Source organism: Oncorhynchus keta, chromosome 2 (assembly GCF_023373465.1).
Source record: "Oncorhynchus keta strain PuntledgeMale-10-30-2019 chromosome 2, Oket_V2, whole genome shotgun sequence".
Taxonomy (NCBI): Eukaryota; Metazoa; Chordata; class Actinopteri; order Salmoniformes; family Salmonidae; genus Oncorhynchus; species Oncorhynchus keta.
The window spans coordinates 31,590,597-31,604,197 of NC_068422.1; the positions used below are offsets into that span (position 1 = coordinate 31,590,597).

Below are 13,601 nucleotides of genomic sequence, written 5' to 3' on the forward strand. Positions count from 1 at the left end.
AACTAACACTCGCACTTGTCTCCCCCCCTTTACTAGCGCTGACTTTGCTGATAGCTACTTTATTGAGGAAAAATGTGCTTACTATGAATGTGATATGCGGGTGTCCGTCCCACTTAGCTGTCTTAAGATGAATGTACTCTGTAAGTCGCTCTGGATAAGAGCATATGCTAAATGACTAAAACATAACATTTCAAAATGTATGTCAAATATGACATGGGGTGTAGTAGTATATTTTTTCAGCAAGATGTTAGGGAGTGGCTTTTTCAGGGAAACATATTGGCTTAATCGATTGAGCTTCTTGGAATTATTGTAAGGTATCTGGACAGCAAGGGCCGGTCTCATGTCATTTCCAATGGATGACAATGACCCCCTCTGGCGAAACCTGCCTGTAGAGGTCAGATGTGAAACTCTTATCTTCCCTTTCACCTCCTCCGTATAGTGCTGTGTGCCCTTGCCCTGGGGTTAAGACCTGATGGATACTCTCAGGTCAGCCACTTCCTGGCCCTCACCCCTGGAGACCCTGTGCAGGGCTGGGGAGAGGCTTGCCAGTGAAACTCCACCCCTCTTCCCTCATATAGTAGCTTCCAGGATGATGAATCGCCTCATTTGTTTTGTCTGAATAATGGATGTTGGTGGGTTTTGTTTCAGTCCAGAGTGTTGAGATCACTTTGCACCTCTACTTTCTCTGCTGGTGCCCCGGTCTGGATTATGCCACTCAGGAAGTGGAATATGACAAAAGGCTGAGTCATGTTTGGAGTTGGAGGACTCATTGAAAAATAACCCTCCCTTACCTCCTAATGGGTTATGTGAATGAGCTGCTGAGGGTCATGTTAAACAAGCCTCTAACTCATTGCAGGTCCAGCTATATTTTGCTTTCCATTATGCAGGTGTTCCCTCATAGCTATAACACCCTGATCTGAAATAATATACCAGTAGCACTCTATGAAACAAAACTAGACCTAAATAAGATTGATTCTCATCTATTCTAAAACCCAAATATTATTGAAGTGGCTTTTTGTCGCATTCCATCCTGAATAGTAAAAGGCACGTACAATCCCACCCACTCTCCAGGTCACCTAGGGCAAAAGCACCTAATATACATTTGAACAAATGTATTGAAGATTCAATTACAGAAATATATCATTTACATAACTATCCACACCCCTGAATCAATACATGTTAGAATCACCTTTGGCAGCCATTACAGCTGTGAGTCTTTCTGGGTAAGTCTGTAAGAGCTTTGCACACCTGTATTGTACATTATTTGTACATTCTTTTTAAAATTCTTAAAGCTCTGTCAAGGTGGTTGTTGTTAGCATCTAGACAGCCATTTTCAGGTCTTGCCATAGATTTCCAAGCCGATTTGAAGTCAACTGTAATTAGGCCACTTATGATCATTCAATGTCATCTTGGAAAGAAACTCCAGTGTATATTTGGCCTTGTGTTTTAGGTTATTGTCCTGCTGAAAGGTGAATTTGTATCCCACTGTCTGTTGGAAAGCAGACGGAACCAGGTTTTCCTCTAGGATTTTGCCTATGCTTATAGCTCTATTCCGTTTCTTTTTTTAAAAATCCCTAGTTCTTGCAGATGACAAGTATACCCAAAACATGATGCAGCCACCACCCAGCTTTAAAATATGAAGAGTGGTACTAAGTGATATATTGTTAGATTTTCCCTAAACATAACACTTTGTATTCAGGACATGAAAGTAAATTTATTTGCCAAATGTTTTGCAGTTTTACTTTAGCGTACTATTGCAAACAGGATGCATTGAACATTTTTATTCTGTACAGGCTTCTTTCTTTGCACACTGTCATTTAGGTTAGAATTGTGGAGTAACTACAGTGTTGTTGATCCATCCTCAGTTTTCTCCTCTCACCGCCATTGAACTCTGTAACTGTTTTAATGTCACCATTGGCTTCATGGTGAAATCTCTAAGCGGTTTTCCTTCCTCTCCAACATCTGAGTTCGGAAGGATTTGAGGAGTTTCTCCCATTCTTCTCTGCAGAACCTCTCAAGCTCTGTCAGGTTGGATCGGGAGTGTCGCTGAAAAGTTATTTTCAGGTCTCTCCAGAGATGTTCGATCAGGTTCAAGTCAAGGCTCTGGTCAAGCCACCTAAGGACATTCCGAGACTTGTCCCAAAGCCACTCCTATGTTGTCTTGTCTGTGTGCTTAGGGTCGTTATTCTGTTGGAAGGTGAACCTTCGCCCCAGTCTGAGGTCCTGAGTGCTCTGGAGCAGGTTTTCATCAAGGATCTTTGTACTTTGCTCCGTTCATCTTTCCCTCAATCCTGACTAGTCTCCCAGTCCCTGCCACTGAAAAACATGCCCACACCATGATGCTCCCTCCACCATGCTTCACCGTAGGTATGTTGCCAGGTGTCTTCCAGACGTGATGCTTGGCGTTCAGACCAAATAGTTTTATCTTTGTTTCATCAGACCAGATAATCTTATTTCTCATGGTCTGAGTCCTTTAGGTGTCTTTTGGCAAACTCAAAGAGGGCTGTCATGTGCCTTTTACTGAGGAGTGGTTTTTGTCTGGCCACTGTACTATAAAGGCCTGATTGGTGGAGTGCTGCAGAGATGGTTGTCCTTCTGGAAGGTTCTCACATCTCCACAGAGGAACTCTGGAGCTCTGTCAGAGTGTCCATCGGGTTCTTGGTCACCTCCCTGACCAAGGCCCTTCTCCCCCGATTGCTAAGTTTGGCCGGAAGGCCAGATCTAGGGAAAGGCTTGGTTGTTCCAAACGTCTTCCATTTAAGAATGATGGAGGGTTCTGTGTTCTTGGGCACCTTCAATGCTGCACACATATTTTGGTACCTTTTCCCAGATCTTTGCCTTGACAAAATCCTGTCTCTGAGCTCTACGGACAATTATTTTACCTCATGGCTTGTTTTTTTTTCTTCTTTGACATGCACTGTCAACTGTGGGACCTTATGTGGACAGGTGTGTGCTTTTCCAAATCATGTCCAATCAATTCAATTTACCACAGGTAGAATCCAATCAAGTTGTCATTATGGGGTGTTGTGTGTAGATTAATGAGAGGGGGGGGGGGACTATTTAATCAGTTTTAGAATAAGGCTGTAATGTAACAAAATGTGGAAAAGTCAAGGGGTCTGAATACTTTCCAAATGCACTGTACACCATCCAAAGCGTAATTAACTTCACCGTTCTCAAAGGGATATTCAATGTCTGCCTTTTTTTTTTTTACCCATCTACCAATACGTGCCCTTCTTTGTGAGGCATTGGAAAATGTCTCTGGTCTTTGTTCTTGAATCCGGTTTTGAAGTTCACTCCTTGACTGAGGGACCTTAAAGATAATTGAACAGGGATGAAGTAGTCATTAAAAAAATCCTTTTAAACACTTATTGCACACAGTGAGTCCATGAAACATATGTGATTTACTCCTGAACTTATTTAGGCTTGACATAACAAAGGAGTTGATTACGTATTGATACTATTATTCATAAAACTTTTTTTTTCATTTGTAAAAATGTATAAAAACATAATTCCACTTTGACATTATGGGGTACGTTGTGTATGCCAGTGACACAAAATCTAAATTGAATCACTTTTAAATTCAGGCTGTTTTACACAACAAAATGTGGGAAAAGTCCAGGGGTGTGGATACTTTCTGAAGGCGCTGTATGACAGAGTAAAGTTCTGATTGTTCTGAATAGAAGGCACAGTGGACAGGATGTCCCGGACTACTTTGACTCATTGTTTCATTATCTGCTTTAATCGTGTCATCCGTGCCTCTGGGCCTCACCACCCTCCCTGATGTTTGGTGGGTAGACATTATATAAACCTCGGAGCTAGTCCACTGTGTACTATTATTTGGGCAACAGCGTTTAGCCTGTATTTATAGCCGACCGACATCATATCAAGTGTTTGTATGTCTCACCGTAATCCCACAATTTCTGTCTCCAGTGGGTGGTATTATGCAAACTGTCACTCTGGAACAAAGCTCCCTCTATACACACAGTGTTCTCTCTCGCTCTCTCTCTCTCTCTCTCTCTCTCTCTCTCTAGGCAGCGCCGGACGCACAGACTGTGCAGACAGACGGTCGTGGAATCACACGACCCTGTCCCTAGTACTCAAATTATATCAATGCAGCGGGGAGATTTAGGAGATTATTGGGATTGTAAATCCTGCTTCCCCCCGCCCCAATGTTGGCTTCAAATTAAGTGACCGGAGGTCGGGCGTCTTTAGGTTAATGGGTTTTCTTTTCTTTTTTTAAAGATAATGCCTCTTTTTTTATTGTGTCCTTGTTGGACATCAGTGGACTAGTATCCAGGCATGTTTAATAAGAGGTTGACATTGGCCAGGGATGCAGTTTAAAAACACTATATAGAATTCATCTTCTCAGTATTTATCTAATCATGACCTATTTCAAATAATATTATGCCAAGATCTGAATACATCACTGCAGATAAAAAAAACAGGGCTAAATGTCCTGATTTAACACTGGCTAAATGTGAGTGAACTCATTGCCCTCTACTCCGCCTACTGATGCTGATGAGTATGATGTGTGGTCTCAAACACTGCGATCCCCAGTGTTGACAGCACATCCCTTCATATCATCATGTTTACTCTGATGGGTTACACCTCCTAATGCACTGCATTAACATCTCTGATTAAACACAAATAACTGATCTGTAAAGCATGCACACTGCCTCATCACCACACAACTAAGATCCTGAGGGGGTTCCACTCACTATAGGGATCTCGTTTCTCTTTTTGTGAAATGAGAGCAATGTATTTATTTTAGTCACATGCTGAAAAGCGACACACATGAATGCTTAATTGTACACGAATTGTATCACAACGGCATAATGAACGGCTAGCCATTTGAATTAGATCAGACATTGGTCATTTATGAACAGGACGAAGCACATCCCAAAAATATAATTGAGAGAACACGGGATGAATGCATACATCCATCTGTCTGTAAAATAATACATTGAAGTGTTGGTGCCCAAGAATATACACTACATGGTCAAAGTATGTGGACACCTGCTCAACGAACATCTCATTCCAAAATCATGGGCATTAATATGGAGTTGGTCCCCCTTTGCTGCTATAACAGCCTCAACTCTTCAGGGAAGGCTTTCCACTAGATGTTGGAACAATGGTGCGGGGACTGGCTTCCATTCAGCCACGAGCATTAGTGAGGTAGGACACTGATGTTGGGCGGTTAGGCCTGGCTCGCAGTCTGCGTTTCAATTCATCCCAAAGGTGTTCGATGGGGTTCAGGTCAGGGCTCTGTGCAGGCCAGTCAAGTTCTTCCACACCGATCTCAACAAACCATTTCTGTATGGACCTTGCTTTGTGCACAGGGGCATTGTCCTGCTGAAACTGAGATTTCCCTTCACTGGAACTAAGGGGCCTAGCCCGAACCATGAAAAACATCCCCAGACCATTATTCCTCGTCCACCAAACTTTACAGTTGGCACTATGCATTGGGGCAGGTAGCGTTTTCCTGGCATCCGCCAACCCAGATTTGTTCATTGGATTGCCTGATGGTGAAGCGTGATTCATCACTCCAGAGAACTCGTTTCCACTGCTCCAGAGTCCAATGGCGGCGAGCTTTACACCACTCCAGCCGATGCTTGGCATTGTGCATGGTGATCTTAGACTTGTGTGTGTGGCTGCTCGGCCATGGAAACCTCTTTCATGAAGCTCCCGACGAACAGTTATTTTGCCAATGTTGCTTCCAGAGGTAGTTTGGAACTTGTAGTGAGTGTTGCAACCGAGGACATTCTGTGAGCTTGAGTGGCCTACCACTTCGCAGCTGATCCATTGTTGCTCCTAGCTGTTTCCAATTCACAATAACAGCACTTACAGTTGACTGGGGTAGTTCTTGCAGGGCAGAAATTTGCCGAACTGAACTTGTTGTGAAGTTGGCATCCTATGACGGTAGCACGTTGAAAGTCACTGAGCTCTTCAGTAAGGCCATTTTACTGGCAATGTTTGTCTATGGAGACTGCATGGCGGTGTGCACGATTTTATACACCTGTCAGAAACGGGTTTGGTTGAAATAACGGAATCCACTAATTTGACGGTGTGTCCACATACTTTTGTATGTATATTGTGTATTAGTGTTTCTTATTTCATAAATTCTAACATCAGTTTTAAAAAAAATGTTTCTTCCACTTTTACAATAGAGTATTTTGTGTAGAGTGTTGATGAAAAATGGCATTCATTTTAATCCCACTTTGTAACACAAGAAAATGTGGAAAAAGTCAAGAGATGTGAATACTTTCTGAACACACATTGAACAACACAGCAGCTTTTCAGCATGTTTTGTTATTTCCTTATAACCAAAAGTCGATGAACGTTTGTTTTCCAAAATTTGTGGTCGTGGTCGAGGGGAATTCTTTCATTTGACATGAATACCGACTCGGAGTATCAACAATGTATGACAGCCATCATCGATGGTGACGGCATTGTAATGTTACCAACAATGGTTTAGCAATGGTTTAGTACAAGCATTTCGCTACACTCGCAATAACATCTGCTAACCATGTGTATGTGACCAATGATTTGAGCATATTTAAATTTGACTGCACCTCTGAAGTCTGGCAGCGCAGTGAGCACACCAGCCACCTGAACATCTGATCAAACTGGCTGTAATAAAGCCTTTTGTGGGGAAAAACTCATTCTCATTGGCTGTGCCTGGCTACCCAGTGGGTGGGCTCCCCAAGGGGGCTATGCCCTCCTAGGCCTACCCATAGCTGTACCCCTGCCCAGTCATGTGAAATCCATAGATTAGGGCCTAATGAATTTGTTTCAATTGACTGATTTCCTTATATGAACTGTAACTCAGTAAAATCATTTAAATGTTTTGCATTTAGTAGATTGTTATTACAATCACTTAGTCTCAGCATTATTAATATTTTAACTTTTAAGAAGATGTGTATATTAAAGGTGCTTTTCTGTGAGTCCCTGTCTTGGATTGTTTGTGTGATTTCTTTGGTTGCCCTTTGGTAATGTGTGTTGTCACTTTGGTAATGTGTGTTGTCACAGTAACTCTAACAAGTTTAGACACGTTTGGAGCATCACCGCAGGGCTGAATGGCTCAGTATAGTCATTTTATTTTTGTGTTTGTATGTTTTCAGCCTGTGTGGGATTATCCCTGGTCTCAGCAGTGTCCTTCTGCCTCGTATGAATCCCTTTGTCTTAATCAACGTGGCCGGAGCTCTCTCACTCTGCATCACCTACATGCTCATTGAGATCAAGTAAGTCCTCCCCTCCGACATGGTGTAATGGAATTAGTTAGTGGATTCGGGGAAGTTATAAATCAATATTGTTGAGGAATAATGTGTACTCTGAATTGTGTTCCCACAAAGCCCTCATTATCGACCTGATGTGTGTTTGACATCCCTCTTGTTACTTATCAACCTCCATGATAACTCTTGACATAGAGATGGGACGATAAACTGAAAATTATCGACACTGACCACTTATCGTGGGCATTTGCTGATATCGCTCATAATGATAAGTTGCCTATACTAGAGAAATGTGAACTTTGAAATGAAATAAGTCTGCTTATATGGAAATAGCCTTGCACTAGCCGCTCATAGGGCAGGAGCCAAAAGCTAGTCTATCGCACGGCCTTACCCTCAATCTATCTCCTTAATGCGGCAGGTATTAAGGACTGTGGGCGGCAGGTAGCCTAGTGTTTAGAGTGTTGGGCCAGTAACCGAAAGGGTGCTGGATCGAATCCCGAGCTGACAAGGTACAAATCTGTCGTTGTGCCCCTGAACAGGCATGTTCCCTGGTAGACCGTCATTGTAAAAAATAATTTGTTCTTAACTGACTTGCCTAGTTAAATAAAGGTTAATTAAAAAATGCTGAGTGCCAAGCAGTGACTCATCAGGTGCCATTTTTACAGTCTTATACAGTATGATTTGGCCGGGGATCGAACACACAGCCTTCCAATCTCAAGGTGGACACTAACCACGACTGAGTTGGTGATTGTTATATGGATGATTGTGAATACCGTTATGGTATACATGGATGTTATAAACGTATCGTTATGATAATTCAGTCAGTTTATTGTGATATGGATGATGTTATATGGATGATTGTGAATACCGTTATGGTGTACATGGATGTTATAAACGTATCGTTATGATAATTCAGTCAGTTTATTGTGATATGGATGATGTTATATGGATGATTGTGAATACCGTTATGGTGTACATGGATGTTATAAACGTATCGTTATGATAATTCAGTCAGTTTATTGTGATATGGATGATGTTATATGGATGATTGTGAATACCGCTATGGTATACATGGATGTTATAAATGTATCGTTATGATAATTCAGTCAGTTTATTGTGATATGGATTTTTGTCCATGTCTCCCAGCTCTATCCTGACAGCTATATGCTCCTAACTTTACAAAGTACTAATAGTATCTATTATGAAGTACCTGATGATTCTCTCTCTCTCTAGTAATTACAATGCCGTGGACACCGTTTCGGCGGTGGCCATCGGCCTCATGATCTTTGGCACCATGTATCCTATGAGTGTGTACAGCGGGAAGGTGCTCCTTCAGGTAGGCTATTCAAACATGTCCACAGTCTAAATTGAACTGGATCATTGATTCTCTGTAGGATGTGATGTGGATCGCACAACTTTACTGTAACTCAACTCAACACTGTAAACTCTTGGAATGACTGAGTTATGTTCTGTCCGGATTATGTTTGTTTTACAGTGGTTCTTCCTATAAAAGTTGCAGCACGTCATTTAAGTGTCAGCCATTGTTGCCAGAATGACACAATTTACCACCATCTACCACAAACGGTCGTGGCATAAGCTCAAAACTTTTAAAGGAAGAAGCACTGTTGGGGCTGCAGGTAGCCTAGTGGTTAGAGCGCTGGGCCAGTTACCGAAAGGTTGCTGGATTGAATCCCAGAGCTGACAAGGTAAAAATCCGTTGTTCTGCCCCTGAACAAGGCTGTTCCCCAGGTAGGCCTTCATTGTACATAAGAATTTGTTCTCAACTGACTTGCCTAGTTAAATAAATACATTAGCCTAGTGGTTAGCATGTAGCAGCAGTCAAGCTTTCAAGATATTGGACTTTTAAGAAGCAAAGGCCACATCATCATGATGATTCAGGAGACATTTTGGGACTGCATCAACAGTGGACTAATGAAAGAAATACTAAAATAGTTTTTCTGTGGATTTTCTGGAGCACTGTGTTTTGAACAGAGACACTGGTGACTCACACCTGGCTGTGTTCTGTTCTCTTTAGACCACTCCCTCCCATGTCATCGGTCAGCTTGACAAACTGCTCAGAGAGGTAAGAGCACTCAAGTGAGGGTGATGTTTTTGTTTAATTAACTATTGAAATAGGATGGGAGGTCAATTAAGGACGGTTTTAACTAGGTGGTATACAGCTACGGAAGTTACTTTTTTGTAGCTGGTTAGTAGAACTTAGGCAACGGGTCTGAAGAATTAACGTAGCAAGTTAGGTAAATTAGGAAAGGGGTTAGTTAAAATGCTCTCCTAACCTGCTACAAAAAGTGACTTCCGGTCATAGTTGTACTCCATCTAGACAAAAGCAATGAGGACAACCCTAGTGAATTGTGGAGAGGAGATAATCCTAACAATAAAGGGAAAGGGGATACCTAGTCAGTTGTACAACTGAATGCATTCAACTGAAAGGTGTCTTCCGCTTTTAACCCAGCCGCTCTGAATCAGAGAGGTACGGGGGGCTGCCTTAATTGACATCCACGTCATCGGCACAACAAAGTGTAATGTAATGTCCAAATGGAGCTAAAGTTAGACATGAAATACAATGTTAATAATGAGGCATATGAAGTGGAATACATGTAAATTATTGACATAATACGGGATATTTACACAGTGATCAAACCGTTCACAGAAAACATTTCAATAATGATTTTGTTGGTCCAACAACTCTGGAGTTGTTTGGCGCCATGGTTGTGGAGGGCAACGTGCTGGAAGCCGAATGGGAACCTCTCATCTTTGCTCCTAATGGCAATCAGTGATGCGTTTGCTGAGGGTTGTCCTCTTTTGACCTCTTCCCTATTTTTAAAGCATGTTGCACTCGCTAAATAAGGCAGTTGAAATGTGTACCATGTGTATTGAAGCAAATTTTTGTTTCTGTGCTTTTATATGTATATATTATTGAAGTGTATTTCACAGTGTGCAACAACTTGCCATGATTCCCTAACATGTTTTAAAATATATTGTGCCCCTTGGGATCCTATTGTGCCACTCTAGCAATATTATAACTAGAGCCAGTTATAGTTTTTTCAGACCATGGGCACTGACTGGGACTGGTCACACGGTCAGGTTATACTGGTTCCCTCATGGCAGAGACTCTGTTAGACCCCTACAGAGATTGTGGCGCGGTCTGCATTTTTCATGATGCGGTCAGATCCCTCAGGTTATTTGGAAACGAACGTCTTTCTGCTTTGTTTGCCTTCCTATTGTATTAAAAGCACCTCTTTGTCGCGTTTTTCACACACCCTCAGAATTTCGCTGCTTCAAGTTCAGTAGCCTTCCTCTCTTAGTTGGGTGTGCGAGATCATGTGCGCCACTGGTTTCAGTGAAGTAGAGTAGGCTGCCTATGCATGGGCAGAGAATCACGTGGCTAAAGCCCGACTGATATATTTTTTTGGGGTCCAATACTGATTCCAATTTTTTTTTTGTGTGACAAAACATCTGCCGCTATATCTTCCCGTTGTTTCACTCCAGGGAAATTAAATCTATATAGCATTAAAAAAAAAACTATATCGTCCGATTTTAATATCGGGCTCTACACGTTGCAGGTATCTTTCCAAAGGAAATTAATTTCAATATGATTAGGCTATAGTTTACTACAGTGTCTGTAAAGTAATATTGATAATGGAAAGAAGTGTAGGGCCCTCAACCAATGTGAGTCCAGGTGCAATCAAAAAAATATATAATTGAAAAGGCGCAATGTATGCATAGGCTACCATCGTGAGTGAGCATTGCGCCCTTTCCATAAATATGAATTACCCATTTATTTGTCTCTGCCTGCTCCTAAAGGTAGGCTACATCCTATATGCAAAACGTAGATCAAGAAAAAGTGCAAGTGTCCGCGCTCATAATTTTTGCTGCTTCAGGTTCAGTATCCATATGTGCAAGATCAGGTGGGCATGTGGTCTCAATTAAATAGAGAAGGTTATAGCCTATGCATGTGTGGAGAATGATGGGGCAGTTATCATTTCCAAGGAAATGTACTTCCTAAATCTGATTTATACGATAGTTTACTACATTGCCTTGAAATAAGTACTGATCACCCATATGTCCCATCTGAAAATGGTCCTGCTCCTCAAAGGTAGGCTATAAAATGGAGCTCAAGAGAAAGTGTTCACACTGCTCTCTTCAAACTCCATCTAGCCTGTTGGTTGATATAGCCCAGTAATACCTACCGTTAGCCTAATATAATGGGCCATGTGATGTAAGAATCTTAGGTATTTTTGCACATTTTGATACTGCCTATAGGATGCAGAATTGCTGGGACCATGGCTGGCAAGTAAGCCGCGTCACATACGCCTAAAATAACATTGCGGGACTGCGGTTGGGTTCGGGACCAGTTATTGCAGGAGCGGGTGGGAGATAGACAGAAAGCCAGCGGGAGCAGGCAGGAGCAGACCTCTAGACTGCATGTACGTATGTGTGTAAAACTGTACTTGTCTTCCATCAGGTCTCCACTCTGGATGGGGTCCTGGAGGTCCGTAACGAACACTTCTGGACGGTGGGCTTTGGCTCTCTGGTACGTCATCATCGTTCTGTCCCTGCTGTCTCCTCATTATACCCAGCAGACTCCTCGCGTAATGCGTCACGCTCTGTTTGCTCTGCCTCTAGGAGAAGCAAGGCCATGTTCTTTGATTCCCATTGTGAAGACAGAATAGTCACACAAAAAGATGACAGTAGTCATGTCGTACTCCAATACAGGGAATATGGCATAAAGACAGAAATGGAGTCATTCGGGTTTCATTGAAACGCCTGAGATGTGAATTATTCAAACTGTGGCTCTAACAATGTTGCTTCACGTAGAATGACTTCAATACAGATTCTGTCTGTTCTGCTGCTACTTTAAATCTCATTCAATGAAATAACACTTATTTGCACTCTGCATAATAGCAGTATAATGTAATGGTAACATTACGCAATTACAGCATCACTGCTGTCATATCGATAAATAGACCAGCTTCTTGGCTGCACTCGTAAATTCCTGTGTAGACTAAGTTTATACACTGGTGTTGCTGCTGTGCTCAGTTGTTGTCACACAGTTCTGGGTTGTTGCCACACTGTTCTCTCCAGATTGTATGCCCTAGTAGAGCAAGAGGGAGAGAAAGGGAGAGAGAGAATGTGGAGTAAACACGCAGACTGACACTTTAACTCCTTGTCTCCTCCACCGGCTTTGTGTGCAGGCTGGCTCTGTCCATGTTCGAATACGCCGGGATGCCAACGAGCAGATGGTGCTGGCCCATGTGACCAACCGCCTCTTCCCCCTCGTGTCCACGCTGACGGTTCAGATTTTCAAGGATGACTGGATCCGGCCTTCCCTCATGGCCGGAGTGCTCCCAGCCGGCACACTCAGTCCCTCTGACCACGGGGGCCTGTCTAGCTTTGTCCCCCCTCCCCCCAAATCCTCTGAGGACATGGACCGGCTCACCTCCACCCCATCCAAACTCAGCAGCCCACCGCCAGAGTTCTCCTTCAACACCCCAGGGAGGCATGTCCAGCCCATGGTGCTTCCCAGCACCCAGCCCCAGAGGCCCTACAGCATGGGCCTCAACTACGGAGCCTCCCCCTACACCAACATGCTCAACCAAAACCTAGCTCGGCCAGGGAGTGAGCTGGGGATGGGTATGAACCTGGGAATGGGTGTAGGGATGCCTTCATCACAACAAGGTTTCAGAACTGCCTTAGGCGCAGCGCCACAGCGATTTGGAATCAACCCTCTCCCATCACAGTACAGCCAGTACAGACCCTGATGTTTAGAACAAAAGGTATAGAAGTGGGATATTCAGAGAGAGAATATATTATGGTATTTATTTTGATGGGACCAGGACATACATTCTGACCTTTGGTGGATTTTCTATATTTTTTTTGTACTATTCTTCAAAAAGCAAATGAGTTTGAAATTAACTGTAGGCATGTGTTCTGTATATGATATGCCAGTTAACATTTTTCTTCTGATTGGGAATCGTGGAAGAGCTCTATGGCTTTTGTGTGCTTTAAACCATTCATTGACTTTCGTACTCATAGGACTTGAATGTTTGATTACATTAACTATTATTCCCTTGGTAAATGGTCATCAAAAGATGGTCAGCTCAGCCGTTCCTACCTGGTGTAATATTTGTAGGTAGAAAACGGTGACCTAATGCAGGGTCAATACATAATGGGGTAATTAGACTTATGTTTTGCCCCATAACTGCTGCATTAAAGGCATCACTTTGTTAAACTAATGTTTCTTAATGCCAACCTCATTGTGAAGGAGCGGTCTGTATGTATTTTCACCTTTAATGGAAAACAAAAACTGTAATTTTCAGTATAGTCTGCAATAAATTAAATGCAAATGTA

General features: G+C 42.6%; 1 protein-coding gene across 1 annotated transcript in view; it reads left to right on the forward strand.

The window, feature by feature from the left end:
- The window catches only part of slc30a6 (solute carrier family 30 member 6), an 80,489-nt gene extending 66,888 nt beyond the window's left edge, over positions 1–13,601 (forward strand). Inside the window, exons 11-15 of the mRNA XM_035795326.2 lie at positions 7,122–7,241; positions 8,466–8,568; positions 9,268–9,315; positions 11,716–11,784; positions 12,446–13,601. Coding sequence (XP_035651219.1) covers positions 7,122–7,241; positions 8,466–8,568; positions 9,268–9,315; positions 11,716–11,784; positions 12,446–13,012 — 907 coding nt within the window. The 3' untranslated portion in view covers positions 13,013–13,601. The remainder of the gene's footprint in view (positions 1–7,121; positions 7,242–8,465; positions 8,569–9,267; positions 9,316–11,715; positions 11,785–12,445) is intronic.